Source organism: Alligator mississippiensis, chromosome 4 (genome assembly GCF_030867095.1).
Source record: "Alligator mississippiensis isolate rAllMis1 chromosome 4, rAllMis1, whole genome shotgun sequence".
Lineage (NCBI taxonomy): Eukaryota > Metazoa > Chordata > Crocodylia > Alligatoridae > Alligator > Alligator mississippiensis.
In genome coordinates this window covers 171,285,947-171,313,296 of record NC_081827.1, presented here as the reverse complement: position 1 = coordinate 171,313,296, position 27,350 = coordinate 171,285,947, and the positions used below count along the sequence as shown (strand labels likewise).

The following is a 27,350-nucleotide window of genomic DNA, read 5'->3' as shown; positions in this document are numbered from 1 at the left end:
AGGCCACCCCTCAACGGCGCTGCCTGCCAGCCAGCGCCCTCGCGGCGGAGCCCAGGCCTGGCACAGACACCATGGCCACGTGCGCCCGGGCCTGGGCCCGAGCCCGGGCCCGCGCCAGGCCGGTCGGAGCAGGGCCGGCGCAGCAGGCGGAGAGCGGGAAGTGGGCGCCGGCGCCCCGGCCTCCGCCCACACGCGGCGCAGGAGGAGCTCGCCACGCCGGGGCATCAGTCAATGCGGAGCCGCCCGCACCCCACGGCAGAGGCCCCGGCCCGAGCGCGGCGACAGCGCTCAGCTCCCGGCTCGCCTCCTGCTGACCTTGAAGATAGCGTAGCCGGCCGCGGTCTCGAACAGCACCAGCATCGTGCGGCCACGTGTCCAGCCGCTGCGGGCTCGGCTGCATGCGAGCCACAGTCCGGAAGTGCGACGGCCGGAAGTGAGCAGCGCGCGAAGCTGGGGTGGGGGCGGGGCTGGGTGTAAAGTGGGCAGGGGGTGGGGTGGGGAAGATGCATTTCCGCTTCTTCCGCCTGGGCCTAGGCTTTTCCCAGCTTACGTGGCGGGAGGTGGAGGGTGGTGCTAACGTCACGGCCCTCTGAGAGTCGTTAGTCTCGTTCCCCTGAAGGCGGGGCGGGGTTTCGGCGCCGCCTCTGCAGCCGGAGGACGAGGCGTTGTCCTTGCTTGTGGCGGCGCCCGGAGGGCCCCGCGCAGCTCTCGCCCTTCTCGTCCTGGCCGTGGGAGTGGGGTTTGGGTCTCCCCTCATAGCCGTCTTGGCCCACGCGCCCGCTGCCTGTAGCTGAGACCAGGGCAGCCCAGCCCTCCTGCCCGCCCCCCTGCTCCCCCGGGTGGTTTTGCTTTAACGCGTTCAGATAAAAATGGCTCATTTTGGCTAAGATCAAGTGTACTCATTCCTGGCCTTTTATAAGCTAAGAGCACGTGTAGTCCACGAAGGCTCAGGACAAGCCTAGCGGCTTCTTAACCTGGCAGGGGAAATACCACGTAACTGTTCAAGTAGGCAGCTTTCCTGGACTGCTTCACAGGGGTACTGCTCTTCTGGCATGGTCCAGTCCCTGCCGAGCTGCAGCAGCTTTAAGCCCACTTCATGGAAATGGGAGTCTCCTCCTGTTTGCTCTGAGGGATTTACGACTGAGGGCAAGCGAAACTCAGGGGCATCCGAACCCCAAGCCTCGGGGCTTGGGCCTGCAAGTAGGATGCCCGCTGCAGGGTTTGGAAACGTCTGAAGCCCCAGATGGGGATGGAGGATATTTGCTGGTAGTAGGGCCACTTATGGTTTTGGACTCTTGGATTTGAATTTGGTTTTGGCTAATTCGGCCTTGGATACAAATTAAATAAAAATAAATAAATAAATAAAAAAATTCTTACCTGGCGGAGGAAATATAATCACCAGGCCTCTTGTGGGCTAGCAAGTGGTTTTCCGAGGCCTGTCCCTTGTTGCACTCCAGGCACCCCCAGACCCCTGTGAGTTTCCCTAAATGTAGGAGACTTGACTGCAGAATCTTGTGGTAAAGGGGGACTGCTTTTTTGCTTTCCTCCTGGTTTGCTCCTTGACTTTTTGGCTAAGAGCAAGCAAAACTAGGATGCATCTGAACCCCAGGGTCCCTGGGTTGGCACATACCATGTTGGCTACAGATTTGAGGAGTATCTGAAGCCCAAGATGGGTGATGTGAGGCTAGGAAGGAGGATACTTGCCCAGTGGTAGAGCCACATGGACTTGAATGATGGCTCTGCTCAGTTGAAACTTGGAACTTGACTCTTGCGTTTTGTCCAATAGAATTTGGAACTGATTTGGCTCTTCTTCCGTATGGCTTTAGGAGCAAGAGCTGTCGTCACCATTTTAATTCCACATTTCCCAACCAGACCAATGCCCTGCTGGAAAGTAAGTGCAACTCCAAGACGTCTTCCTCAAACTTGTATCTGGGGCAGGATGTTATTATGTGCTCCATGGTTTGGTCAGGGTTTCCAGTCTCAGCCAGGGGAGGTTTTGAGGTGCTTCTACTTCAGATGGCCACACCAGCCAAGTCTAGTGCATATCCTATTAAGGGTTGTCCATGTGCTCTATGGAAGGTTGAAGCTTGGTTGTTGCATTGTTGGGTTGGAAATGAGGTGTTTGTTTAGGAAAGTGTTTTCTGCCCATGCTTTCCTCCGAGGTTCTTCAGTGTTGTGGTATAGCAGGTGCTCGGTTAGTGTCCAAAAGGGTTTTTGTGAGATCATGTGACAAGTTGGGGGATCTTGAAGGATGATCTCTGTGGATGGGAAGCTCCAGATTACTATTGATACACATTATTTCCCTGTATATTGCTGCATCCCATTGAACAGAGGGAGGAGTAATGTATGAAATTACTGGCAGCCACTGCACTGGAGTTGATATCAAAATTCCAGAGATGGTCCTCGTTACTGAGAAGAGTTGTGTGTCGGTGAATTTGGTATGTCAACTTGAGGCCCAAATGGGTGCACGGTACTCAGCTGTTGAGAAGACCAGGGCTTTGGCAGAAGTGCAGAGGGTGGTGGCTTGTGCACCTCAGCTTGTGCTTTTGTTTTCATGGCAGTCTTTCAGAGATGATAATGGTAGGTTAGGAAGCAGTCAAGGTCTACCCAAAGGTAGGTAGGAGTCAGGTTGTGACGCACTTTTTCTTTACAAAAGGTGACATTGAGGGTGTTATGTGCCTTGTGATTGTCAAGATGGAATGTGGAGACAATGAACTTGGTTGGATTTGGTTGTAATCTGCACTTGTGGAAGTATTCAGCCATTATTGATAAATCAGAGTTCAGTGTGGCTTCGATAGCCTGAAAAAAATTTGCTTGTGTGGTCAAAGTGATATCATCGGCTTAGGTACATTGATGATGTGTAGGGCATATCACTTGTATAGATATTAAAAACTATCGGTGCCAGAACACTACCCTGTGGCAGGCTGTTGTTGAATATTCTTGGAGTCAGGCTGACCTTATCTCATAGGTAGATCTTCATCCTTCTGTTGCTCATCAAAGTCAACAGCAGCCGAAGTAATTTGTCACATGGTAGTAGCAGAGACAGTTTGAGCATCAGTCCATGTTCCCACACAGTATCATAAGCTGAGGAAAGATCTGTGAAGGTGGCCCCAGTCTTTAGCTTGTGGTGAAAACCAGTCTCAATGTAATGATGGCAAGGACTTGTTCGCAGCAGCTACAGTGGGGTCTAAAGCCAGCTTGCCTGTTCTTGGGGGAGAAGTAGGTTGATGATGGGGCTGATTCTTAGAAGGATGAGCTGCTCCAGGAACTTATAGGTTGTGCAGAGCAAAGAGATGGGCCTGTAGCTCCCAGGGTCATGTACTAGCTTTCCTAGTTTTGGCAGGGCTATCACCATTGCCTCATGCCAGATTTGTGAAGTATGGCCATTCTCCATCACAGTTGAAAAGAGCCAGAAGCCATTGTTTTGCCAGTGGGTCAAGATGGTGGAGGAATTCTGGTGGAATACCATCTTTCCTAGCAGCTTTGCCCTTCTTTGTGGATGCTAGGCCAGCATCCAGTTCCGCAGGAGTGAAACGGGGTGGATAGTGACAGCCTTGTTATGGCCCACCCTATTAAGCAGTTTCTTGACTTCTTTAATTTCTTGAATCTCTGAATTTTTTAATTCCTGAGTCCACAACTAATGTCACTGGAACAGCAACTGAATGCTTTTAACTGGCCTCCTGGTCAGTGAAGCAAAACTAAACACTTGACATGATTACAACAATCCCTTTCAAGACTAAGCACCCCCAAATTTTGGCCCTTGATCCAAAAAAAAAAGAGAAACCCATTTTCTTTGTTTAATTGAATGCTCCTGTCATGCAGCTGTTTAGTTCTTAATTATTTCTCCTTTTAAAATGTTCAAATTGACCTTCAGAATATCTTGTGTCAATACATGCTCTTGGGCCCCTGCAGCACGTAACATTTGTTGCACAATAAGCTGGTGAGTCAGTCACGCCATAAATTTATACCAGATACACAGGCAAAATAATTCTCACACCAGAAAAATGACTGTCCCATTATAAAAATAGCTGACCAGCTGAAAAGCTAGTGCTTGAAAATGTCTAGCAACTTGATAGCTGGTTTCTATCCAGAAATAATTTGAAGGTATAACAGTGCCCTGATGTATGTGCTTGTGTGTGTGTGTGTGTATTACACTGCAGCAGTCTGGTTCAGCTTCATTGGATGACCAGATTGGCATGTCCTGAGTTGACCTTTTGGCTTAACAAGTTACTGATATGGAGTTGCACTTCTCTTGTTAACAGGCAATCCAGGTGAATTTGTGTATGGACTAGAAATACTTGTCCTAGTTTTTTTTGCTTGGACATGGTTACATTTATGCACATTCAGATCTTGAGTGTTAAGTTGTATGTGAATGTATGGCTGCTCTTCCTGCACAACCTGTAAAATCAACATGCTTTTTCAGTACAGGGGAATGTGGCCAAATTGGATTGCTTTCAAATGTTCATTTGTTCCACCTAATGGTTCACTGTGAAAGTGCATCCTTACTATGTATGATGGTACTTGACCTACTTTCCTATATGCGTTGAATAATTTAAAGGCTGAGTATTAAATGATAAAATAGAAGGGGCCTAAATCAGCCCTTGCTTTAGGTTACCTCCCTTGACTTCATCTTCAGTATTACCTGAATAAAGGAAAAGATTGGGTTCCCAGTACAAAGGGAAAATGAAGGAAGATGGGTTGGGGAGGGGGAAGAAGTTAAGAATCTTAAGAATTGGGTCATACTAAAGGTTGTGTAGCTCAGTGGCCTGTTTCTGACTATGGTGAATACTGGATACATTAGAGGAAGTGTATAATAAACAGCATAGAGCAATCCCTCCACTTTCATACCTTCCAGTCACCTTAAATAGGTTGTGTCCTTGACTGTTCTATTTAATAGACTCCAATGAAGCTATCATCCCTAAACTCACCTGTTCCCTTTGCACTATTGCCCCCCCTCCATCAATGTGGCAGTGAGTTTCACATGTTAATTATGCAGTATTTTTTAAAACCTGTTGCCTGATGATTTCACATGCAGTGAGGCATAGTAAATAACAGTTCCCTATTTACTTCTTCCATACCGTTCATATTTTTATATACCTCTTTAATTTCTCTCCTTGGTCTTCTTTTTTCCAAGCTGAAGAATTGCAGGCTTTTCAGCCTCTCTTCAGATCCTGTTTATCTTCGTTATCTTTCTTTTTTACTTTTTCCTGTTCTAGCATGCCCTGTCTGAGATGACGTGGCAAGAATTGCATGAAGTATTCAAGAGGTGGGTGCACCATGGATTTATATAATGGCATAATGGTTTTCTGTTTTGTCTTCCATTCCTTTCTTAATGATTCCTAACACTTTATTTGCCCTTTGGATCAACACTGCACACTGAGCCAATATTTTTAGAGCACTCTCCACAATGGTGAAGAGTTCTTTCTGATCCTATGATAACTTAGTCTCTTTGCTTTTAGTTAGTGGTCCTCGTCAAAAAAATATGAAAATCTAGTACATTATATAAACTAAGTGGAAGTGCTCCCACCTCCAAGTATCTCTGTTGTGAAGGTAAGTTAATGGATGTTTGCACTTCTTTAGCAGCTTCCATATCTGAATTCCAAAGTGCCTTAATAAACTACTGCTGTTTTTGTATGCATATGTGACAAGGATAAGAAACTTCTGGAAGTGTTAACGTTTTAATCATGACCTGTCCATTTTACTCATACAGGTAATGTTGCTGGAGGTAGAGCTCTCTAATTATTCAAGCAACCACGATCTGTCTCCTCGTCAAAGGGGTTTTAATCACTCCGGGTATGTTAATTACTTATTATCCAGAAGTCTGAATTTGAGTGAAAGAAAAATAGCTAAGTATGTGAAAATAGTCTGAAACAGCTTCTCCAGAAAAGATCAATCCCAAGGTTTTAAAGCCAAATAACTGATAGTCCTCTAGGTCTAGGAAGAGAGAGGTAGTTAGCCATATTAATTTCTTATGTGCCACCCTGCCCTACCTTCTTAGGTCTAGGAGAGGTGTTTCGGTCAGTTGCAAAGAGGATTCACCATCCTCCAAAGGTACACAAGGTGTTTCTATCCCTGATGATTCAGAAACTTTTTAGTGTAGCCCTGCCAATAGGTTAGATCTGAATAGTTCTCATCTCTGTCACCTAGTTTTGTGCTGCTACCCAACACTGTAGTGTTTAAGCTCCTCACTGGTTAATAGGGTGATATGTTAGCTACCACTTGCATAAATGGTGCTGAATCATATGGCATCAGACAGTTGATTTGAATTGAAGGTGAGGAAGGAAAGGTGATATGAAATGCCTTAGAATGAAATGGAAGAGGGGTCATAGGTAGAAGTATCTTTGGAGAAAAGATGCTGTCCTCTTTGGAGGGTTATTTTGCTCTTGCCTGAAAGAAACCCTCAATAGGTATACTTGGGTCTTAAAACACAGACTATTTCTGTTGTATTTTAGTTGTATTTTATATTACTGAAGGTACTTGAGCTCTAGCTAAGGTTTATACTGGTTTATCTACTCTGTTTTATTTGTATCATTGTAGTTCCTAGAGACCCAACTGATATCCAAACCCCATTGTATTAGGATTGATAAATATATGGAAAAAGGCAGTTTCTGCTCTAAAATATTTACTTTGTGCGAGCAAGATGAACAAACATTAAGCAAAAGGGAGGTGGTATTATCACTAATTAAAGGAGAGCAATTTGAGATACAGAAAGACTGAGTGACTTACCCAAGGTTATACAGATGGTAAATCTGAAATGAATTTAGATAATCTCAGTCCCAATCTGGTCCCAAAATAATAACAATCGCCCCATAATAATAACCATGATAACCTTGCCTCCACAAGGAAGAAAAACTGAATATACAGGGCCACACTGAACTTTTCTTCAGACTTGCCCTTGCAACAGTCAGGGCCACAATTAAATAGTCTTTCCTTCCCTTTTAATTTTTCATCATATAAGCAATTTTTTTGGAGGTGACATACTGCACCCTCCTCTTGACTGATGGATGGCTGTCCCTTGGTGCAGTTATTTATAGCAGACATGATTAGTGAAACCTAGCACTGCAGATGTAGAAACAGTTTCTCTGTTGCCCTTCAATTTTTGTGTTGCACCAAGGTAAAGAAAGGATTATACAAAGGTATGCTGCATCAAACTTCTTGTCCATGGTATTTGCCTCTTCAGTAAATAGTTGTTTCAGTAAAGTTAAAAGTCTAGCCAAATAGGAGAGATCTATTCTTATTTTTTTAATAGGAAAAAATTTGATATCTAATTTATTCTAAAATGCTTCCAGGGTCCCTTCCCAATCAGTTCTTCCTACATGTAGGCAGGACACAGTAGCATCTTAGAGACAAGCTGCTTCAGAGATGCACAGATTTTTGTAGGCGGTAGCCTACTTTTATCAGATGCATCTGACAATGTAGGTCAGTGGTCGACCCCTACTCCTGCGTCCAGGCGTTTTGTAACCTGGTCATAAAAAGGGACTAGATTAGTCAGGCATGATCTACCTGCTGTGAACCCGTGCTGGTTTCCCCTCAGCATAATTCTTCCTGCCGGGCTCTCGCAAATGTGAGCCTTGATAATTTTTTCAAAGGCTTTGCCAAGGATGGAGGCGAGACTGACTGGCCTATAGTTGCCCGGGTCCTCCTTCCTCCCCTTCTTGAAAATGGGGACCACATTGGCCCTTTTCCAGTCCTCCGGGACCTGGCCCATGTGCCCCGAGTGTTCAAATATTCCCGCCAGTGGCTGCGCAATGACGTCAGCCAGTGCCTTCAGTACCCTCGGATGGAGCTCATCCGGGCCTGCCGACTTAAATGCATCCAGTTCCTCCAAGTGACTCTGCACCATCTCAGGGTCTACGCATGGTAGTCTGGCGTCCTGCTGCTGCCTCTCTACAATCCCAGTGAGAGCCTTGTCTTGCCCCTCACTTAGGAACACTGAGGCAAAGAACTCATTGAGGAGTTCAGCCTTGTCCCCCCTGTCCGTCACCAATTGCTTCTGCCCATTTAGTAGGGGTCCTATTCCACCCTGGGCCTTCCTTTTACTCCCTATATATCTAAAAAAACAATTTCTTGTTATCCTTAACTTGGGATGCCATCCTCAGCTCCATGGTAGCTTTGGCCCGTCTAACTGCCTCCCTACAAGCGCGAGCAGAGGAGGTATACTCCTCTTTAGTAATCTCTCCCTGTTTCCACTTTTTATATGCTCCCCTTTTAGTCTGTAGGCTGCTCTGGACTTCTCTGGTCAGCCAGGGAAGCTTTCTGGCCCCTTTCCCTCTTTTTCCTTGCATCGGGATCGTCTCCCTTTGTGCCTGAAGGATCATTTCCTTAAGGCACAGCCACCCTTCCTGGGCTCCCATCTCTTCAAAACTCCTACTCTGCAGTGCGTCCTTGACTAATCGCCTGAGTTCATTTAAATCAGCTTTCCTAAAGTCTAGCACTTTCACCCTACTAGTTACCTTACCCACTCGGCATCTTATGATGAATTCTATTATTTGGTGATGACTGTCCCCCAGGTGACCACCTATCTGTAGGTCCCCTACCATGTCATCCCCCATTGCCAATACCAGGTCCAGTAAGGCATTCCTCCTAGTGGGACCATGTACCTCCTGCAGCAGGTGGAGGTCCTGTACACAGGATAGGAACCTGCGTGAATGGTGGGACTTTGCTGTCTGCATCTCCCAGCAGATGTCTGGGTAGTTTAGGTCCCCCATGACTACTGCCTCCTGTTTTTATGGTCTCTGAGAGCTGCCTCAGGAGCCCCAAATCTAGCTCTTCCCCTTGGTGTGGGGGTCTGTAGCAGACCCCTACCACCAAATCCCTTTCTCCTTGACCCCCATGTAACCTAACCCACAATCCTTCTACTTTCTCCTCCTTCGATTCCATCTTGATAAGGGTTGATGTGTATTGCTCAGTGACAGATCCTAGTGTCTGAATCCTAGAGAAGCAGTGCTGCAAAGGGACCCCCAGAGGCATGGGCGACTAGCGCAACCTTAGTTGGGAGTGGGGTGGGGGGGTGGCGATCAGTCAGTGACTGGGTGGGGGGAGGGGTCCCCTGTGGCAAAACTCACTGACTGGGAAGCGGCCATGGCGCTTCCAGAAGTTGCTGCGGTGCTAGAGCGATACCAGTGCTCTTGCCTGCCCATTGGCTAAGCGGAGAGCATGGCTAGTCAGGGCGTGCACCAGCGCTCTCAGGGGATGCAAGTGCACCCCCTATTCATTGCCACTGCCCAGAGGTCATCTAGTCTAGTAGCTCTCAACCTTTTTTTGGCCCAGGACCCATTTGTAAACATCAATGGCCAGTCCTGACCCGGTGGCCCTCATCTCTGACCTGCTCCCCCCCCCCCCCCCCCCCCCCCCCGGCCCCAGCCCCCCAATGTGGGGGGAGACATGGGGTGGCCCTAAGCAGCCCCTGGCAGGCTGGACTGCTGTGGTTTCTCACTTTTTTCTCCTTTAAAAGTGATTCAATTTTTAAAGTTGATTTGCAACCCTTTCATGTATTCTTTTGACCCACTTTTGGGTCACGACCCACAGGCTGAGAAATGCTGATCTAGTCCAGGACCTTCCCTGTCCAAACCAGCCCCGACAGCCCTCATTTGCACTGTAGGGAGGGCTGCCTTTGGCCCTGGGAGGTTTCCAGGGCATGGCGTCTTGTGGCAGTCCAGGGCGCTGTTAAGTCTCCTCTGGGAAGCTCGGTGCGAGGCCCAGCTCTGCGCCCGCTCTGGCGGGGTGCCGGGTTTGCAATGCACTTCACCATCACTAGTGTCGTTGTTTATTATGGCAGCCGCGAGGCCCTTGGGACAAGGTATTCGTAGTTCTGGCAGGCGTGGCGCGTGAGGCCAGGCTCCCCCTCCGCCAGCGGCGCGGGCAGGGCTCCCCCCGGCCCCGGGCGGGCTTCCTGAGCCCCCCTGCAGCCGCGAGGGCGGTGACTGTAGGACATGGGGCAGCAGGAAGGCCGCGCTCGGCGTGTGGAAGCGCGCAGAGAGGAGAGGGTTAACCCGCGGGGGGAACGTTGGGGGCGGCGGAAGTGACGTCAGCCGCGCCGGAAGTCCCGGTCCTGGCCTGTGTTGTGCTGTGGGGGACAGAAAGGAGCCGCGATTCCCGGGGCCGCCCGAGCTACCGCGACTAGGGGCGAAGCCATGTCTGATCAGGTGCGCGCGGGCCCGGCGGGGCGGGGCCAGGCCGCGGGGTCGGCGGGGCGGGGCGGGGCGGGGCGGAGGAGCTGGGCGAGGAGGCCTGGGTCAGGCCCGCGCCCCAGCCTCGGTGGCAGCCGGAGCCTCGGTTGTTCCGGGCCGGCCGGGGAGGCGCGGGCTGCGGCTTGAGCCGGCCTGCGGGGTCGCCTTCCCGGGCTGCGGCTGGGTGCGGCCGCGGGGGGCAAAGCCCGGCGGCGTTGGGGACGCGTGGGCGCCTTCCTCCTAAGCGGATCGGGGAGACGGGGGCGGTGGGTCTCGACCTCTTTACACTGTGGGTTCCCCGTTTGAAGCCCTCGTCAGTGGACTTATTCCCCACAACCCTCCCCCAGCCCCGTGCCCCTTTCCCTCTTCAGTCTTTTTCTTGTAGCCAAAAAATAAAATGACACAAAAGTGGTTTTCTTGCAAAGAGGTGGGAAAGCCCACGGCAAGGCAGGGTGGTTTTAATGCTCTAGATTCCTATTTAAAATCTGTGGGGTTCGTCTTGGCCATCCTGTTAGTGCAGTGTGCCGGGCCAACATGGCATAGTCCCGTGCCCTCTGAGAGGGTCTGAAGGCATCCCTGGGTGCTGCAGTCCCTGGTTGGGAACCACTGCCTTGGAGACTAATTTGTGTGGAGAGGCCTGAGCTTTCACCTACAAAAAGCATATAAAAGCTCAGGCCTCTCTGAACTAGCTAGTATATATGGTGCCATCCTGCCCTGCCTGTCTTCCAAAAATTTGAGAAAAGTAGGGAAGGAAAGCACGGGACATCACCTAGTTCCCTTCTCTAGGCATAGTCATCTCTGTCTAAACCAGAGATGTCAAGATGTAGCTCATGAGCTGCATCAGACTTGTGGAGCAGTGTCATCAGGATATGGGCTGCTGGAGGGGCTGGGACTTGGGGGTGAGCCTACCACTGAACTCTGGCATCTGGAGCTCCTTTCAGGATGCATTTCAGCAGTAGTCAGGTGAGTGACAGCTGTGTTAATCCCTGCGTCTCCCTAGCTGACACAGCAGTTCAGGAACGTGTGCCAGTTAACACTGCTGTTGCTTTACTGCACTGCCAGAGTTGGGTCTGAATCCAGTTTGCAAGGCTCTTCACAGCCCAGATCAGACCTGAGGACCAAGAGAGTTTGACACCCCTGGTCTAAACCATCCCAGATAAACATGCGGCTAATCTGTTCTTAAAAACCTGTAGTAAAAGAAATTCCACAACCTGCCAAGGTAATCCATTCCAGAGTTTCGCCACTCTCATAGGTACAGCTCTTCCTGATATCTAACCTACATCTTCCTCCTTGCAGTTTAAGCCTGGTATTTTTCTGTCCTGTCTTTTGTGGCTGAAGATCTGATCATCTTAATAGGTTTTAAATAATAATAATAAAAAAAGATAATCTAATGAAATACAAAGAAGTGTTATAAAGAGGATGGTGAGTGAAATGGAAAAGCTTAGAAATTCTGTTAGCTTGATTGTCGGAAAATTAAAAATGGTCAGAAATGAAAAGTGAATTTACCAGGCACCATTTTCTGGATTGAGAACTTGTTCCAGTTATTGTCTCTGCTACCGATAGTGTAATGTCCCTGTTGTGGATAGGGAAAATGACTATTTATGTAAGTTGACTTTACCTTACTTTCAAGCTGAAGAAAACTCATCTACTACAAATAATGGCATTCCTTGTCTTTGTTAAATGTTTGTGCTGGTACAGCTGTGTTAGGTGGCTGTCTGTCAGTGGTTGTGGTGAGAACAAATTCCCTATCCAGACAAGGCTCAAAGAAAATGCCGGAATATAAGATAGCATTATAAAGGGGCAAGAGGGGGAAAGGGCCAAATTTTGTAAACTTGTTTTCTCATTTTCTTTACTTCTGTAAATCGTTCCACTGATGCTGATTCCACTGCTTTAATGAATAAGAGCTATTCAGGTTGTTAGTAGTTTCCAGGATTCAGCCTTATTTTAAAGATTTGTTTTTTCATTTTTAATTTAAGGCTAATAAAAACATGGATAACTTGCCGGAGGTTTTAGTGTCTCAGTAAATCACTATGCTTCATTCATTAGATTCTAACTGTATCTGCTCTGAATAAAGCTTTTGTTGTCTTACAAACAGCAGCCTTCAGTAGGTATTCATTTCTAAGGCACAGGTCTTGCAAAGACTCATGTGTGTGCTTAATGAGTAGAAGTACTTATAGTGCATAACATTTTAGAATGCATGTAATATTCTGCAATTTAGGGTATGTATGACTTTTCTACATGGTAAACTTACTGTATTTGGGATCAGTGCTCTCAAGCATGCAGTTTTGCTCCTGTTGGGGTGTCTCCAAATAAAAGTGATGAGCTATGCCCACATGGCACATAAGGTTTACTCCTTAGAAGAGCCAGTTAATCTTCTTTCACACTAAGTAACTTGTAACTGGTACCTTAGAGGTGTGGCAGCACTAGTTTTGGTCCAGAACAGAATAGTGTGCTTGAAGAATCTGCTGCTGGACATAGTAAGTTTACTATGTGGGCATGGTTTAGGGCCTAAATCCTACAGACATTTAAGCCTATGCTTAATTTTACTGTTTTTAGTTACTGTCATTTAAACCAGTGACCACGTGGCCGGAGTAAAGCCTCTTCTTGATGACAGCAGAAATACGGTTAAGTTGTATTACATTTTCTTGGAATTAGCTACGTTGCTTGAAAACTTACAGTTATTCCCTTCATTTGGGGAGTGTGTGCACATGCTAGAAATATTAAAATGAACCCCCCCCCCCAAAAAAAAAATTCTGACTTGTATTTTTGAATATGCAATAAAAATATGAAGTACAAAAGTTTAGTGTGTTGGGAACTAAGTTATAGGTTGATTCTGCATATAAATCGAGTTCATTTTTTTACAGTTCATTTTGAGGAAAAAATGTAGGCTTAGAATAATAGTAGTTAGTGTTTTATGGCCTGCCTTAATGTAAACAATAGGATGTAATTGGCTTAAAGTTATTTTTGTTTTGCTTTTTTTGTTGCGGGGAGGGATTGTGTGTGGATTTTTTTTGTTTTGTTTTTTGTACTGGGGAAAGAAAAGACCTCTTTCCTAAGAAAAAAGGTTAAGAGCAGACAAAAAGTAATAAATATATGGATCTTAGCTGTGATCCCAGAATAGTGAAAATAAAGTTCTAGGGGATAGGTTTGGAGACCACTAGTTCCTAGTTTTCCCAGGCCCATGGGCAACAATACTGAGCAAGGTCTAGTTTACCCAGCAAAGTTTTGCCACTACAGTTATGTTGGCTATGGGGTACAGAAAGATTGAATCCTCCGGTGTGATATGCTGTACTTCTTTCTGTGGGATGGGGGTGGGAGCTTTGTAAAAGTGGGAAAGAAACCCTTCTGGGCCTCCACTAGGGGGCTCTGCTGACATAGCTATGCTAGCATTGTTGTAGTGGCAGTAGCTCCATAATGTAGACTAGGGGTGGTTAACTTGTGGTGTGCGTGTCATAAGTGGCACAAACAGCCTGTGTGTGTGGTACCTGGTTCAAATCGGGGAGGGGATAGGCAGCAGCAGGTATGACAGGGAGCAGAAAGCAGAGCAAGAAATTGGGCAGGGATCACAGGGAAAGGAACAGAAAGCAGAGCAGCTGATTGGGCAGGGGAAGGGGATTGGAGTGGCATTTGGGGCGGGTGTGGGGCAAAAAAAGATTGACCCTCTGTGATGTAGACAGGCTTCAGGTAACACTGCATCCCTGTCCCTGTCAACCTTAGTTTTAACTTTGCTCACAGTCACAGGAATCTGTTTTTAAGGGCTCTGCAGGTTTTGTACTGTCTGAGTTCTGGACTGGGGATTACTTGGGCAGAGGTAATTAACAAAGGGAAAATAAGGATTTCAGAGGATCAACAAAAGCAGCTTTATTTCTAAGAAGAAATGGATGAATCAGCAAAATGCTTGCTTCAGGGAGCATCTTTTTACCTGTAATATAGCAGACTGCTAGGAGGATAAGTAAAATGCATAAATTAAAACACGTGAGCTAGTTTAAGTGCCAGCAGTTGCAGTGTGGCAATCAATCTCTTTATCATGGTTAAAGAAGAGAGTCTTTGTTGCAGATGTTAATTTTTAAAACCAGAAATTGAACCTCAGATATCTTAAAAATAAACAAACAAATCCAACATCCCCTTACCAGATGAATACTTTTTGTTACTGGCAAATTAAGTTACAGCATCTGGTAATGTGTTTGTGGTTTTATTAGGTGCAATAATAAATACTTGGCACTTCAATGCCTTTCATTCAGTGACCTTAAAGTGATTTGCAAACACTAATTAATTAAACTTCAAGATCTAAGTCTAAGGTAGGTACTGGACTACTTATTCTTGTAGCCATTATTTTACAACAGCATAAAATTTCATGACCTTATTAAGAGGTAGGAGTTTGATTCAGAGGGTTGTATTTTGGGATCTCTCTTGCCACTTTTTAAAGTTTAATATTTAAACATAAACACTTTTTTCAATAATACAGTGGAGAACACCTGGTTTTCTAACCTTTCAATTTGAAGTGATGGGGACTTGGATATAAACCACTGATTGTATGTATGAACAAAGATTTAACTGGGTGGGGATAACATGGAACAGTTGAAGCACTTGTAACTGTTCATGTGCCTGGAAGGATCTGTGATGAGTAAAAGCTAAACTGGGTTGCCTTCATCCTAAGTGAAATGCCGGTAAGTTCCCCAAGTTCAACAGTTATGTTGTGATTGCAGGGGATATGAAGAGTTATCCCACTTCATTCATTTGGCAGTAAGTCACTGTCTGTATTAACTCACTTGTTTATATTAATTGTATACATCTTGTGAGATGTTAATATGCAAATGAAGCATATTTTTTGGTTACCCTCAGTTCTAAATAACATCACGTCCTCTACTCAGCTTTTCTACCTTTAAAATTCATGACAGGTAAATGTCTTCCAGATTTTCCTGCTCTTGTTTGAAGCATTTAATGCCATTATTGACTACCCCAAAACTTCATCTATGCTATGGCTCTAATTTGATGGATTGTGTGGTTGCCTAAGACTTGAGTCTTCCATTCTTTGTGTCAGACTGGTTTAACACTCAGCTTCCAATTCTTACTCATTCAAAGATGTGAGTTTTCTGGAAAATTTTGAATTGAAAAATTTTCCAATGCCCTAAATAGTGCGTGATCTGATTTAACATGTTTATTTGACTTGTTTGGTAAAAAGAACTAAAAAAGTACCCCCATGTTAATTTTGTCCTAATAGCCGCAAGTATTTGAACTGAAATATTCGATTGGGAAAAAATTAAATATAGCACACTTAATGTGGTTTAAATGTTATATTCAAACAAATTCAAACCTTTATGTGGAAAGAAATTATTTTTATTGGAATACTTGTAAAAATGTAAAGACAGTATACAATAGCATGTACTTCTCTTACATTGTTTGCTTAAATTTAAGAACCCTCCCCCCCCCCCGAAGGCACTGAAAACTGTTGACACACTAATTTTAGCACACTCAAAGAACTGTGCATGATATGCCGTGGTTGCCCACTCATCTACTCCACTGAGGTCATTGCAGCACCTCCAGTTTCACTGTCACTATCTGGAGAATCACTTGCATTACTTATTAGTTCCATTTCAAAATCAGGTTGAGGCAAATCTGATTCAGAACTACTTGAACCACATTGTCTTTTGCTAAAGGATGGTTTTACCAATGAGTCTATGGGCAAGGGCAACTTATCTTCACACTGTATCTTTTTCACTAATTATGCTTCTGACTGATTCTCCAGAAGCAAGAGATTCTGAGACTTAGAAACAAGTTTAGCAGTACGTTCATTTGTTAGTCTATTCCTCTTTTTTGTCTTGATTGAGCTGAAAGCTCTCCAGTTCCGTTCACAAGAGGCTGCTTTTGGTGGAATGCTTAGGATCCTTAGAGCAATCCTGGACAACAGTTGGATGTTACAGTTTCCCTTCTGCCATGTGAGAGGAGACATATTCTCTGCTGCAAATGTCTTTGCTCCAAAGTTTTTTGGGGTTTTTTTTTGTGTGCGGTACTCGGCAATGTCAGTCATCACAGCTATTGGTATCCATTCATTGTTACTAATGAATTTTATGAAAAAATGAATTTTTAGAAATGGAAAATTTCCCACAGAAAAATAAAGCACTGGAAAATTTTCTGGAAATCTCTGCTCTGTTTGCATTTTGATTTACGTCGCTTTACTTTACTTTACTGTAGCTGTGGCTGGGTATTGAGTCTCTAAAGATCATTGCTTTCCACTTGTATCATCCAGAGAGGGCTGTCATGGTGACAACAGTACTTTATGATACTTCATGCAAGAGCTCAGACACTCTGAGGAGAGCTAAATCAGTAGGCTTGTTATAAGAGTTAACCTATTTTGATCCTCTGTCTGGTGATAAAGTCCTATGTTACTAGGACAGAAGTCTGATTTGTCATTAAGTTTTCCTCTGTAGTAAACAGAGGTAGTATTATATACAGCCTGTTAAATGTGATGAGCAGTTGGATATAAATAATTTTGTTAGGTTTTTGTTAGCGTAAATGACAAATAAGCATGAAGACCTAGGCTTTAATGGGAATGTAGAGATGATTGTCTCCCTTTTAAAAAATGTTAGGGTCACAGGTTTCTAGAATTCCATAGCTTGCAAACACTCAGAACACTCTATTCCTGAAGGAGAACGGTTGTAAAGGATATATGTGATGCACATTTGTTGTTATGGTTCTTTTAGAGCCAAAAAAGAGGGGGGAGGGCACAAGAGCCAAACTATCTTGTGTCTCCTATAAGTAGTTCCTTGAAATGAGAGTTGATGCACATTTCCAGTGTGCACAGAGATGGGCGACATGTTAAAGAGGACAAAGGAGGCTTTATTTCTGAAGAGGAAAAATCTGGGATGGATCTTGTAGATGTTTTTCTTGTTTTTCCTACACTGCTAAGTAGCACCAGACTGAAGGAAAGGGTTTGAAATATGATCTAGAGTCTGAGATTTTCTTCTCAGACACTTTTTGAGGCATTTCTCCATTAGGCATCTGATTGAACTTATTAGGCATTGAGTAGGGGTGTAATTGTTTTCAGTACCATGTTAAATTGCACTGACAAGAATGTGCAAATTTGCAAGCATCATTCAGTGTATGCAGTGATGTGCAGGATGGGACTAGATGTAAGGAATTCTTTGACTTGTATCTAACCTGTCAGTAATTAATGTGAAAACTTCTGCTTAACACACTTGGTAGAGTTATTTACCTTTTCGCTTTTGTTGAAGAGCTTATTGCTTGAGTTAATTCATCAGACTTGCCTGTAAAATGTCATACTTTTATCGAAAGAGAGATTAAAAATATTTAATGATTAAGAATGTTAAGTCTGTTTTAAAATATATAAGTTACTTAGCACAAAAAGTCGTAGGCAAGGTTGCATGATTAGCTTATAATGAGCATGCTATGACATGCTATGACATTAGCTTATAATGAGCATGCTGAGTTAGTTGGGGAGAAGGCAAGTATTCTTAGTGCCACAAGATTTAAACAAAATTGGTGTTGGTCTTACACTGCTGTTACTGCATGCAACAATTTTTTTTTCTGCTGCTTGCTTAGTTCTTTTTTTTTTTGTGTCAAACAACGGAGGTCTTCTAATACTTTCTCCACACTTCTGTTTTCCGAGTCTTTCTTCTGTGGGAGTTATACTTGGCTAAAATTGCACTTTTTTTTTTCTCTCTATTGGATTTCTCCCTCCTCCCCCCAACCTTTTTCCTTTTCTCTTGTTCATTCAAAGCTGATATGGCTATAGTCACTGTGGTGTTTCCCCACTCACTGAATTAATATATCAGAGTGAAGACAAGCATCTTTTCATGGTATTTTTGCTGCCAATTTCATGGATAGAAGGAAAGTTTTTTGTGCCTTTTTGTAATTTTGATTTATTGTAGTAAGAGAGGTTGTTGGGTTACTGTCCAATGAAAATAATGAAGAACTAGAATTTATCACTATCTTTGTGGAATGTTTTGTTTCTTTTTTTTTTTTTTTTTTTTACAGGAAGCAAAACCTTCTGCTGAGGAGTTGGGGGATAAGAAAGAGGGAGAATATATTAAACTCAAAGTCATTGGACAGGTGAGTTTTTACATAGTTAGTTACTGGTGGTATTTGGTAGTTTGAGAATGTGTAGATGAATGATTTCCTTGTTTTACATGTGAACACAAATTTTGACACCTACACTATTTTAATTTGTAGTTTTTCCCCAAAATTACCTTCCTTAACTTACCAGTGATAGCTGTCATCTGAGGGCATCTCAGACTAATAAATTTATTCTTGCAACTTCCTGGTTGGTTTAGTATTAGCCTTGTCATACAGATAGGGGCACTAATGCACAAGGCCATTTGAGTGGTTGTCTCAGATTGGCCTTGTGCCTTAGGACAGGAATAAGATGCAAAAATGATCTTGACAAATTGGGAAAAATAGACTTATGTGCAAAATATAGCATATAGGAGGAATGTAGAAATGGAAAACGGAGAATGGTTGACTAGGCTGTAATACTGCAAAGAAGACCTGAATGTTATAATGGACAGCATGAGTCAGCAGTAATATAGCTTAAAAACACTGCTATCATACTGAGATATGTTAACAGGAGTCCTTTATGCAAGACATTGAAGGTGTTTGTGTTCTTCTGTTGAACATTGGTGAAGCATCACCTCATACTGTGTCCAGTTTGGGGCTACTGCATTTCAAAGAAGATGTGTAAAAAAACGTGGAGAGTCTCTTGAGCGTAAGTGAGCAAGATCAGAAGCCCAACAAACTTACAAGGACAGGTTGAAGAAATTAGTATTATTCTAGAGAGCAGTAGTTATGTCTAGAGGACATGACCTTCAAATAAAAACGGGAATGTTACAAAAATGATGTTGATCGATTATTAGTACCCACAGGGGAAAGGAGGAAGCACAACTTGGAGATAGGCGTTAAATACTAGCAAGAATTTTTCTAACTGTGAGGATGGTTAAGCAGTGGAATAGACTCCCTAGAGAGGCTGTGAAATCTCCATCACTGGAACTCTTTAAATACAAATTAGGTAAACATTTTGTTTGGATGTTTTAGACAGCTATTCCTGCCTGGTGTAGGGAGTTAGAATAGATGACCTTCTGCAGTTTCTTTGTTTTTTATGATGTGCCCAGTCACTTCCTCCTTTTGTCCTTGTGACAAAATATATAGTAGAATTTGCAAATTTGTTGGAATCTGACAGGACTGCACTGTGAGCATTTCTGATACGGCCTTGTGTTTTCAGCCTCTGGGCTGTCAACCATGTGCCTTAGCATCTGTGCCACCCCCACCCAGTCACTTAGGAAGACCAAAGACAGTAACTCAGTTCCAGATTTCTTCACTCTGTGTAGGATGTTTAACCAGAATGTGTTCCTATATGTGGATAGAGAGAAGCAGCCGTTTGTTGATTACCAGTTCTGGGGAGAAGAGTCTGTAGGTGGCTATTCTTTCCTCTTGAAGAAAAGCCTATAACTTTAAATAGTTCAGGCAATGAGAGTCTTGGGATCCTTGAACTGAAGTAATTCTGCACAAAGCCACAGAGTGCTGCTTCACCTGCTAGTTCATTTAAGGTCTCTTAATATTGTCTGTGTTAGACTTGTTAGCTGGATAGCTTGTGGGCTGGAATCTGGGAACCAAATTTAGTTCTGGCATAAGCTGCCTTAACTCCTATTAATATAATTGGAAATTACCATTGCATATCCAGCAGCTGAATGTAGCCTGTCGACCATAAGAGCAAAAGGTTTTTTAGATGTTTGCATTTATAGGCATTTTTTCAATCTTCAACTTTTCAATGAGGGTTTCTAGATTTGTGGAATAACAAATCCTTTCAGGCTTCCCTTTAAATTACTGTTGTATTACTGAGTCGGCCGGTATCTTAATTTATTCTAAATAAGCAGGGTTTTAGTTACATATTTTGGAGTGTGAGTTTTAATTTCTCTCTTGGTACCTGAGACCAGAGATCATTTGTGCCTCTTTCTTCTTTAGTAGGTGCATCGGCTGATAAATATGGAAATAAAGACTTATGAACTCAAGTATGGTGACATTTAATATTTAAAAATTCAGAATGTCTGATGAACCCCAGGCCATATCATACTATCTGTTTTAAAAATAGGACTCCAGGTGAATGGAGGGTTTCACTTACATCTGTCATAATATAATCCTGTAATAGGACAACTTGCTGTGGGTTAAGATAAACACATCAAACTGTCAAACTGTAATAAAGTTGGTGTTGGGCAGGTTTTGTAATAGTAGGTAAGTGTAAAAATTAACACCTATTTCAAACAAATAAGTTATTAAAAAGGAGGATAACTTCTTTCTGCTCTGTTCTTAGGACAGCAGTGAAATTCACTTCAAGGTGAAAATGACGACGCATCTCAAGAAACTCAAAGAATCGTACTGTCAAAGACAGGTTTGTGGAAGAAATGGCTAAATCTCATTACAAAAAATAATTTGCTTTCCATGCCTTTTTCCTAAAGTAAAAGCATTTTGGCAGGCTAGGAAGACTCTTAGGAGCATGCATGCATACAATAGTCCAAGTATGGTGGTTTGCCTAAGTAAATTGACATACTGGTATTTACACAGGACAGCAAGGTGTGATCTTGTCCAACTCCAGTGGGGTTGACATTTATTAGTTAAAATGATCTGGCAGCTTTTAGAAACAGCAAATATTACCTTTTTAATATGCTCATACATGCACTTATGGCTACTGTTAAGGTAAAATTTCCTTACAGTTGTGAAATACTTAAATGGCCATGTAGGGGTAGAGTTGGATATGTACCTACTATCGTTAATGACATGGCAATAAACTAATACTATGTAATTTGATATGTGACTCCTAAGTCCATTGCATTAAATGCTTACTTTTGTTAAATAGGAACTGCTGCATAGTACATGATCAGATTTTGTTGAAATTACTATTGGACCACTGGAAAAGTATCTTGTCTCATTTGTGGTTAGCTTTTGGATTAGCTGCTCTTCCACTGATAGTGTTCTTCAGGCTTACTTTACCAGCTTTGACCTTAATGAAAACTTAGTTTGTTTCAACAGTGAATAGAAAAAGGTAAGTGTGGAATAGCTTTTCTTTACTTCAGTTATCTAATGTTTTCATTTCTTTGTGCATTTGGGGTCAGTATCATGTACTGTACATATATGATGTACTGCTACACGAGCTAAAAAGAGTATCCTTAGTTTGCTGCATATATAGCTTCAAAAGTATTATAAGTAATTTACAGGCTAATGTGAAAATCTTGCCAGGAGGAGCTTAATTTTAAGGCATGGTTGGGTAAATCTTTTCCATGAAATAACCCCACTGAATCTCTAGTATACATGCACAAATAATGTAAAGCTGTAAAACAACTTTTTGGTTTTTGTACCAGCTGAGCTAAAACTTGGCCCCATAACTGGAGTCATTTTCAAGTTTCTTTATTCAGCTGCAGTTGCAGGCCCATGTCACCATCCCATTTCTATGGCAAGAAGATTTTTAATATAGTTTCCTCTAGGCCAGAGGTTCTTTGACCCCTGGAGCTATGTTATCCAGCCCAAGGGGCTTCCCATAGGTCCTGAATTTTGGAAGCAAGTGAGCAGCACTGGGGGGTCTGAGGCCCGATCCTGGCACACGGCTCTGGGACTCAATCCCGGTATGCTGGGTTGAAACATTGAATACCGCTACTCAAAGCAGTTCAGAAGGAATTTTACACTACAATGACTGTAGCCTCTTTTGAAGATAACATTTCAAATTTTATAATCAGAAACTACTTAATATTTTGTTGATGGCCTAAAACAGAATATTGGAATGTGTGTTTGGTTATTTGGTAGCTGCATTGGCATAGTTACAGGAGAGTAATAATACAAGGAAGGTTGGGTTCAATTTTGTCGTTACTGTTCAGCCCACATGGAAAAGCGCAGTGCATCTGCCCTCAGTTTTCAGCATACATTCTCCATAGGAAGCTGGGATTTTTAAAGATTTTGAGGTAATTCTGCTAATTTTATATGTCCCAATTGTTAAAATTGGCCTTAAAAAATTTATAATCTAGTCCATGATTTTATTTTTTGTCCTTCTCCAGCTTAAAGACTACAAACTAGAGGAAAACTGAAAAAATATAGATAGTATAGGTTTTTCTCTGGACCCATGTAATTTTTTTCTCTTAATTAGTGCTAAGCACTGTAACCAGCCCATTATGCTTCAGGTAGCAGATAAAGCACACCATTTGTCAGCTCCTGTACTTTAGTATGATGTGACAAAACATTTTTTTGAACAACTGAGGAAATGCATCCATAACTAGTACAAATAAGTGAACAAAACTAGATTTTAGTACTTTTAGGGTAGTGGTTGGCAGCATTTTTGAGTGGTGGGCTAGAACAACCAAACTTGGGTCCAAGGCAAGACAGCACTTCTGACCCTGTGGCTGTTGCTTCTTTTGTGCCATGGCCAGGCAGCAGATAGAGAGAGCCCCCGGCTGCTAAAGCCTCCCAGTTTTGTGGGCTGGATCCGATGGGTTTGAGATCTGGACCCAGCCTACAGGTAGGAGTTTGGTGCTCTGCTCCTCTCCTCTCCTCTCCCCCCCATTCTAGAGCATTTCATTACTGAACTTTCTCGCTTTGAGAAGGCAGTGGCTTCTCTGAACAATGGGGTGTCACAGTGGGTGTGTCTACATGAGGTGCTTTACTGCATTAATCTAGTCTGCACAGTAAAGGGTCACTGTCTACTTATGTGCAGCAATTACTGTGCAGCAAATTAGCCTAATGCACAGTTCGCTAGTACCTGTGGATATAGGTACTAGATTAACCGCAATTAGGTACTACTGCGCAGTAGTGTATGTATAGACAGCTGACTGGCAGCAAATTGCTTCTGGTTAACCCGGGCAGCATGGGATGGGGAGCTGCTTCCCAGCTGCATGTCCTGATCTGCATAGGGACAGTCCCAACAAGGGAGGTTCCCTGCCCCATGCAGTTTGGGGTATGGGTCTGGGAGGCAGCTCCCAGGGAGCCTGGTTAGCTCCCTATTCCCTGCCTCATGCAGGGAATATAGGGGTGTGGGGCTGGGAAGCAGCTGCTTGGGAGACTGGACAGCTTCTTCCTCCCCTGGGAGCCCAGGGCTGACCCCTGTGCCCCCTACTCACCCTGGCTGCTGTAGGGGGACAGAGCAGAGCAGGGCACAAGCAAACCTGCACAGAACTGCTCCCACAAAAGTTCAAAATAAGTGACCTCTAAATAAAACAAGCCCAAAAAATCGTAACCCGTGACACTCAAAAAATTAAAGTGACTTAAAAAAAACAAGCCCACTTCCGCTTATAATAAGCAGACTTGGCAACCTTGGTTGTGCTGTATCTAGCTGATTTCAAAAACTTAACTTAGATTTCCAGAGCAAACAAATTTCTATTTTTGAACCCGGTAGGAAAGATGCTGCCTATGCCTATTCTTAATGCCCCACTGATGCCATGAATCATCCTAATAGGAGTGTCAGGTTTTCCAGTGCAGGGAGCATTTATGTTCTGTTTTAGGTGAAGACTACTGACCAAAACAGAAGACATGAAGACCTCTTTCTGATACAGGGTCTCTTGGGATGCTTGAAGAGTTCTTCTGTGAAAGTGCATAGCTTGCTGCAGAACAGAGGTCCTGAACTAATTAGGCACTTACACAAAGATCAGGCTTTATGAAATTGCCAGCTGCTTTGTTGGAGGTTTTGATTTAATCCTGGGGGGGTGATGGTATTAGGAAACTCATGCAGACAACTGTTTTGTATTTCACTTAAGGTTGGTTTGTGCATAACATATCAAAATCACAAAAGGAAAAGAAAAAATAACATCTTTAACCATTCATACCTTCTGCTCCTACAGTCATACACTTAACCACTACCACAACCACATTGATTGGATGACTTAACTCGAGTGGCCTCCCGCACTGTTTTCTACCAAAACTGTGTGCAACTTCCCCCTCTAGGGGAAGGCAGAGGGATATATCTAGTCTATTTGTGCTGGTTTTGAGCTGGGAATGGGAGGAGTGCAGGAAAGCACATCATTGACATAAAAATCCTGCTCTCATTTCTTATGGGTGATATGCAGGTCAGAAGGAACCCAATCCAACCATCAAATCCTAGGCTGAATTTCGTGGGGGAGGGTGGAAGTCTTTAAAAAAGCCAGCTTGTAAACTGAAAAAAACATCATCTGGTAATAGAGAGGACTTCAGAGGTCTAGTTTGATTTTGGAGTAAAGCTGTGATTTTAAAGGTAACATTCAGCTTAACCAGTGTATTTGGTGTGCAGTAAAACACAAATATTCGAGACCCTTGCACATCCAGGGGTTGAGGCCTCATCTTCAACTTTCATTAGAAGCAAGGACTTGGAAAACTTATTTATGTACCAGATGGGCTTTACTAAGGCTTATTTGTTTGTGTTTTGTGCGTGTGTTGTTTTTTAGGGAGTTCCAATGAATTCACTCAGGTTCCTCTTTGAGGGTCAGAGAATTACCGATAATCATACCCCCAAAGAGGTGAGTTCCTTTTCTTTCTGGAAAATGACAGGGGACAGTTTAAAAAAAATGCTCCCCAGACATAACTAGAAATAAAAAAGGTACTACTTATCTCTAGGGGTTTTGCTTTAGCTAGTGCCTTCATTCTTTTGTTTGTTTGTTTTATTTATTTTTAAAACAAGCAGATGAGTCATTTTTATCATAAAGAAATGTATACAAACACCAGCTCATTTTCTATTCGTTATTCATATGATTTGTATCGTGATTGTTGCAAATGTTTTTTTCTGTTGTTTCAATATTTATACCATAACACTGACCTTTGGGGATCAGAAATGGGATGATATATTGTCAATATAGTCATTTTAAACTTTCAGTTCACTTGGGGGAAGAGTTGGAAACAAGTTATTAATTGAAAACTTTAGATTTCAGCTGAGGCCCTAGAGGTGAAAATGCTTTGTTACACAAGTTAGCCAAATGGCTCTGTAACTTAATGGTTTACGTATACAACAGTTACACAAGAAGAATAAAATTAAAAAAGTAAATACCTATATATTGCATTAATAGGTAGCAAATGTATGCATATAGCAAATGTGCTCTTGGATAATGCTGTTTACTGCTCTGGAAATAGATTTGATCTCCCTAGACAATGTTGCTGACTTTGAACTAGATGTACTGCAAAGATGAAACATGGGACTTAGGGAAGAGGACTAAATCAACTCATTAGTTTTGGCTAATGAGATACTGATTCAGGATTATATTTTTTTTTCACCCTTTTGTCCTTTGAGGAAATGTTTTCTTCCTCCATCCAATCATTTAACACTCCTACCTTGGTTCAGATTGTCTGTAGCTCCTTGACATATATGATTGGTAACCATTTTTGTGTTTTTCCCCCCCCTTACTCTTACAGCTGGGGATGGAGGAGGAAGATGTGATTGAAGTCTATCAGGAACAGACAGGAGGTCATTCAGCAGTTTAGATCCTTCTGTTTTGTTTTTTCTTTCCCCTTAATCCTTTTTTATTTTTAAATAATAGTTCTTTTGTAATGTGGTGTTCAACACTGAATTGAAACTGGCATCCCATCTCTGGGAGTTTATTTGCAAAGTCTGGTATTTTGAATTCTCGTGCTCATTATACACTATCATTTCTGTTTCTCATTGTGTTGAACTCTTGTGATCCGGCTGCAGCCCTGCCTCCTCCCCCCCACCCCCAATCTGCCCACCCTTTTAAAAATATGCATACACACATGCATTTGTATATTCACTGGGAGCGTGCGTTTTGGGCACGATGGTTGTAACATCTACCAGATGTGCAAGTGTTCTTAATGACTTCTGTATCGGCCCTGAAGTTTTGATATGTGACTGTTTCACTCCTGGACTATAACTTTCAGTGGGAGATGAAGTTTTTCAGAAAATCAAATGGCGAAGAAATTGTTTCCATAATTCAGCACTGTTTTCCTTAAATTGTGCTGATGGCCCAGGAAAGAAGACTGTTCAGTTGGAAATGGAAAAGTAAGAACTGGTGTCATCTACCTTATTCCAGAGATGGCTTCACTGAAGACAAAATTGAAAATCCTTAATGTTGACAGAGGAGCCCAAGAAAGTTCTAACTTCCATATAGCAACTAATACACAGGCATTCATGCAAGAATGTACACAGCAGACAACTGGTATTATTTTAGATGCTTGTGTTTGTACCTTTTGGCCTGGGACATGGGTTTTGAATGGACATTGTCTGTACCAGCTTCATTAAAATAAACAAGAAAAAACAATTTTATAAACAGCAACAATTTGCATTTTCTTTTCAAATATTTGGAGATGAGAGAGCAAGAGACTAAGTGGAAAACAATAAAAAGTGGAACATGGCTGTCTAGTAAATGAGATCAGAACCAGAAAATAATACAACCAGAAAAATTTACCCTGTAAACTAATATTCTTTTGTTCCCTGCTCTCTCCAAGTATTAACTTCTCACTAATTGTTTTAAACAGTAATCAGCATTCCTTTTTCTTGAAACTAACTGTTTCTATACTGCTCTGATGTTAAAAACATATGTAAATATACACACTGCAGCTTCATGTTAAATTTTAAAGTTTAGAGGTTAGCTTGTATCCTGTAACTTGGGAAGGGACTATTAAACACATCATTAATATCTTACCTCTAGGTCATTGCATCTCCTGGCACAAGTCAGTAGTGTCCTAAATTAATTACTGTCAGATGAGTGAATGTCTCATCTAAAATGAGATGTGAGCTTACTGCAGTTTCTAACCAGGTATTCATCTTTGAAGAGGTACCACCATAGTGGTTACTCCTATTGGTACTCTCAACAGCTAGACACAATCATGACGAGGCATAGCCTGAACTGACCCGTATCAGAATGGGTCCTAAAATTCAGGAAGGTGGGTTGGCTTGACAGTGCAGGAAAAAAGTGCACTGCTGTGCTTCTGCTTAGTATATCCCACAAATAAATGGGACTTATTTAGTTTAAAAAACAAACGTATTAATAGAATTCTAAACTCACTTTAAAACATGTATTTTAGCAGTGGTAATACTCATATATTAGAAGTGGGTTTTGAATCAAGTTTCTTACAGTGCTCATTGTAAAATTATAAATGGACTTCCTTTCATGCTTGTGGTTTCAGTGTCCCATTTCTTATCTAGTATTACACTTCTTTTGTACACATAGTCGCACTAAATCATTTTTTTAAAAATTAAAATTTTTGTTTACAAAA

General features: G+C 42.8%; 2 protein-coding genes across 5 annotated transcripts in view; one reads left to right on the top strand and one right to left on the bottom strand.

Annotated features, from left to right (window-relative positions):
* NOP58 (NOP58 ribonucleoprotein) overlaps positions 1–399 on the bottom strand; it is a 43,904-nt gene extending 43,505 nt beyond the window's left edge. The window contains exon 1 of the mRNA XM_006273500.4: positions 316–399. Coding sequence (XP_006273562.1) covers positions 316–360 — 45 coding nt within the window. The 5' untranslated portion in view covers positions 361–399. The remainder of the gene's footprint in view (positions 1–315) is intronic.
* Positions 81–27,350, top strand: SUMO1 (small ubiquitin like modifier 1). Of its 4 annotated transcripts, none has more exons than XR_009462027.1 (5): positions 81–433; positions 1,827–1,891; positions 5,217–5,266; positions 5,711–5,793; positions 18,165–18,203. XR_009462027.1 is itself a non-coding variant. In XM_059727077.1 (5 exons), exons 1-5 carry the CDS (start codon positions 232–234, stop codon positions 20,158–20,160), a joined length of 441 nt encoding a protein of 146 aa, XP_059583060.1. In that variant the 5' UTR covers positions 126–231; the 3' UTR covers positions 20,161–20,484. The 4 variants fall into 4 exon arrangements, 3 of the variants coding, with proteins under 3 accessions (XP_059583060.1, XP_059583061.1, XP_019347521.2); XM_059727077.1 differs by lacking the exon at positions 5,217–5,266 and adding an exon at positions 20,145–20,484 and having other exon boundaries at positions 126–433; positions 18,165–18,239; XM_019491976.2 differs by lacking the exons at positions 81–433; positions 1,827–1,891; positions 5,217–5,266; positions 5,711–5,793 and adding exons at positions 10,023–10,145; positions 20,491–20,568; positions 24,575–24,646; positions 25,533–27,350 and having other exon boundaries at positions 18,165–18,239.